Here is a 2,844-nt window from a genome sequence, read left to right as displayed (position 1 = left end):
TCATGTTTTATTACAGTAGATTATTCATTCTCTATTCTTCATTGTATAATAGTAAGTAATACTTTCAATTTTTGAAATGTTTAAAAAAATCACATATCAATTGTCATTTCTGTTGTTTAACATTTTAAAATCTTTAATTCATCAATCAATGCTGGTTCTGTGGATTGTTAATTTGCATCTTTAGATGTGATAGTATATTATCAAATGTTAATGATGTTGCTTCTTCACATCTTTTATATACTGATACAAAATTCAACCACTTCTGTTTAATATGAGTATTAAAGTAGCATTTGATGTTGTTTATCTTGCATTCTTTTTTTTGATAATATCAATGGTGGTATGTAAAGAGAGTCAACATGCAATCTTTATAGTTCTTAAATTCTAATATATTCTTTCCTCAATAATAATTCTTAATCTTCAATTTCAATAATATTTTGTTATTATCATTCATATTATTTGTGAATTGATTTTGCAGTGGTTCTGCAGCAATATTCTGAGTTGATCAAAACTTGATAAAAGTATCTTCATAAATCTATACTTTCAATTTGTTGAAATGTTATTGCATGTGCAGAATAGCTAGCTGTTGCTTTCATTTATGAATTTGATTATTTAATTATGACAATCAGACATTGTGATCATTGAAAATGGTAGAGGATTCAGATTGATTCTCAAGAAATCTTGTGTGTATTGAAACCATCTTGTGTGTTTTAACTAATATTGTGTGCTTTGTTGTAGGTGTGTGTGTAACAACAGATCACTCAAATAAAGTTTAGAGTGATTAGAATTGTAAGAGATGAGCTATAAGAGTAATTACAAGAGTAGTGTGAAGTACATATAAAGAATATTAAGAAGGTAGCAATCTCTATTATTCAAAGCTAATCACTGATCTCCTAAGATCTCAGATATCAACGAGCATTATATAGACAATGTTGCCACCACACTACAATTGTTCCATGCCTTTCTTTCGCCACGTATCTATCGCCATGTATCTATTTTCTAATATAGATAGATATCTCCGCTGCGCCTATTACAGAATCAAAAAATATATGTTGTTTACAAATTCTCACAATATGATTTCTTTCAAATTTGATGAATGCATACACTCTTTTTTCTCACAGATGATAAACACTGTAATTTATGAAAAAATCAACACAAACAATGAGAAGATTTATGAAAACACTTTTAATAATTGTCAAGATCACAGAAGAGTCATTTCTCTGCTGTAATCAATGCAATTTTATACAAAGATATTTTTCTGAAGTGAATATGATTTAAAGAGAATCACATGACATTTGAAGTTTGTTGATTGTTTACAGTTCAAAGAAAAGCATCACAATATTCACATTGAACTGATATTTATATTATCTACTCTCATTAATGATAATGATATTTGATAATGCTCATGTAATATTTTGCAGAAAACTATGCAAAAATGGCAATGAATTGATTCTGATCTTTCAATTTCAACATTATCTTCAGAAAACTTCTGTGAACAACTTCTTCATTTATATATATCTCTGAATCTTTCAGTTTGAGCCATTGAAAACTCAGAATTTCGCATTCTGCTTCAAATGCTTAATTCAAATATTCAAATTCCTCATTGATTCAATCTTAGATCTGCTCTTGATACTCATTACAATAATGATATGCAATAATTTAAACTTCTGTTGAAGAAACAACAAAAGATATCACTGACAATTGATGTATGAATAAGTATAAATAATCTTGCATTTTTGAGAGCTGTTTGTTATTTTATTGATGAGGATTGGAATTATAAAAAGAAGTTAATTGACTTTGAACCATTGCAGAGGAGTCATACAGATGAGTATATGGCTAAGATTCTGATGACAATCATTAAAAATGATTACTGATATATTTCATCAGCTCTTTCTGTCATCACAACAGACAACGCAGTCAACAACTTGATCATGATGCAAAGTCTGGAATGAAAACTGATATTGTATAAATGGAATGGTAAACGTGGACATGTTCTCTGTGTTGCTCATGTTATATAGCTTGTTGTGCAAGCATTGATCAAAGCTTTGAATATTGAATCTGAAAACTCAGAACTGGCTAGTTGTTTCAATGAGAATGATGTTGAAATTGATACTCAAGTCACATTCTTATCAACACTTCGCAAGGTAACGATATTTGGTAATGCTTCAGTGAAAATTGATCAATTTTCTAACTATCTTATTATTCTTTTTAGATATGACATATTGCCAATCCAAATCATCACCATCATCTCTATCATGCAGGTCACCATCGCCGAGACCTTAAAAATCTTCAAAATCTTCAAAATCATCCACATTCGCCCCGTCGATGCTTCGCTTGCTCGGCCTGCCCTTGGTGATCTGATAGGCGCGGATGGTTTTGGATTTCTTCCAAGAGCGCCGCTTCCCCTTGTCTGAAAGCCAGGCGTTGTTGTATTCACACCCTCTTCCGCTGTAGAAATACACCCCATTGGGATCTGGCGCCCAGCTCGTCGCGTGATTGAAGCTGATGCTCTCGGCGGAGAAGGCCTTGTTGAGGTTGATGCACTTCCCGCTCGTGAAGTCTCTACCGTGCATTTTGAGTTTTTTGCCGCCGCTGGACTTGAGCTGGATGCTCCAAGCGTCCGCGGTGGATGCGACGGCGAGAAGGAGCCCGGTGGCGATGATAGAGATCTTCATTGTTGCCGGGCTATAGATCTATCTATCTGTATACGGTTCCGGGTGGTGATTGTCTTCTTTCGCAAGGAGGTTAGCTGAGAGCTTGAGCAAACAATGTCAGAAAGGGGGTATTTACTTAGTGACTGCCCCCTTATCGCTTTAGCCTCCCTATGGAAAAGGATAGGATAAGCTA

The 2,844-nt window shown here is 33.6% G+C and overlaps 1 protein-coding gene across 1 annotated transcript; it reads right to left on the bottom strand.

Moving 5' to 3' along the window:
* Nucleotides 1-2,276: 2,276 nt before the first annotated feature.
* On the bottom strand, nucleotides 2,277-2,672 carry HCAG_02678 (predicted protein; the record flags this gene model as incomplete). Its single annotated transcript, XM_001542457.1, has 1 exon — nucleotides 2,277-2,672. The coding sequence occupies one exon, from the start codon at nucleotides 2,670-2,672 to the stop codon at nucleotides 2,277-2,279; it is 396 nt and encodes a 131-aa protein (XP_001542507.1).
* Between the last annotated feature and the right edge of the window lie 172 nt (nucleotides 2,673-2,844).

Source organism: Histoplasma capsulatum, genomic scaffold (genome assembly GCF_000149585.1).
Source record: "Histoplasma capsulatum NAm1 scaffold_2 genomic scaffold, whole genome shotgun sequence".
NCBI classification, from domain to species: Eukaryota; Fungi; Ascomycota; class Eurotiomycetes; order Onygenales; family Ajellomycetaceae; genus Histoplasma; species Histoplasma mississippiense.
This window is presented reverse-complemented; position numbering and strand designations above follow the sequence as displayed.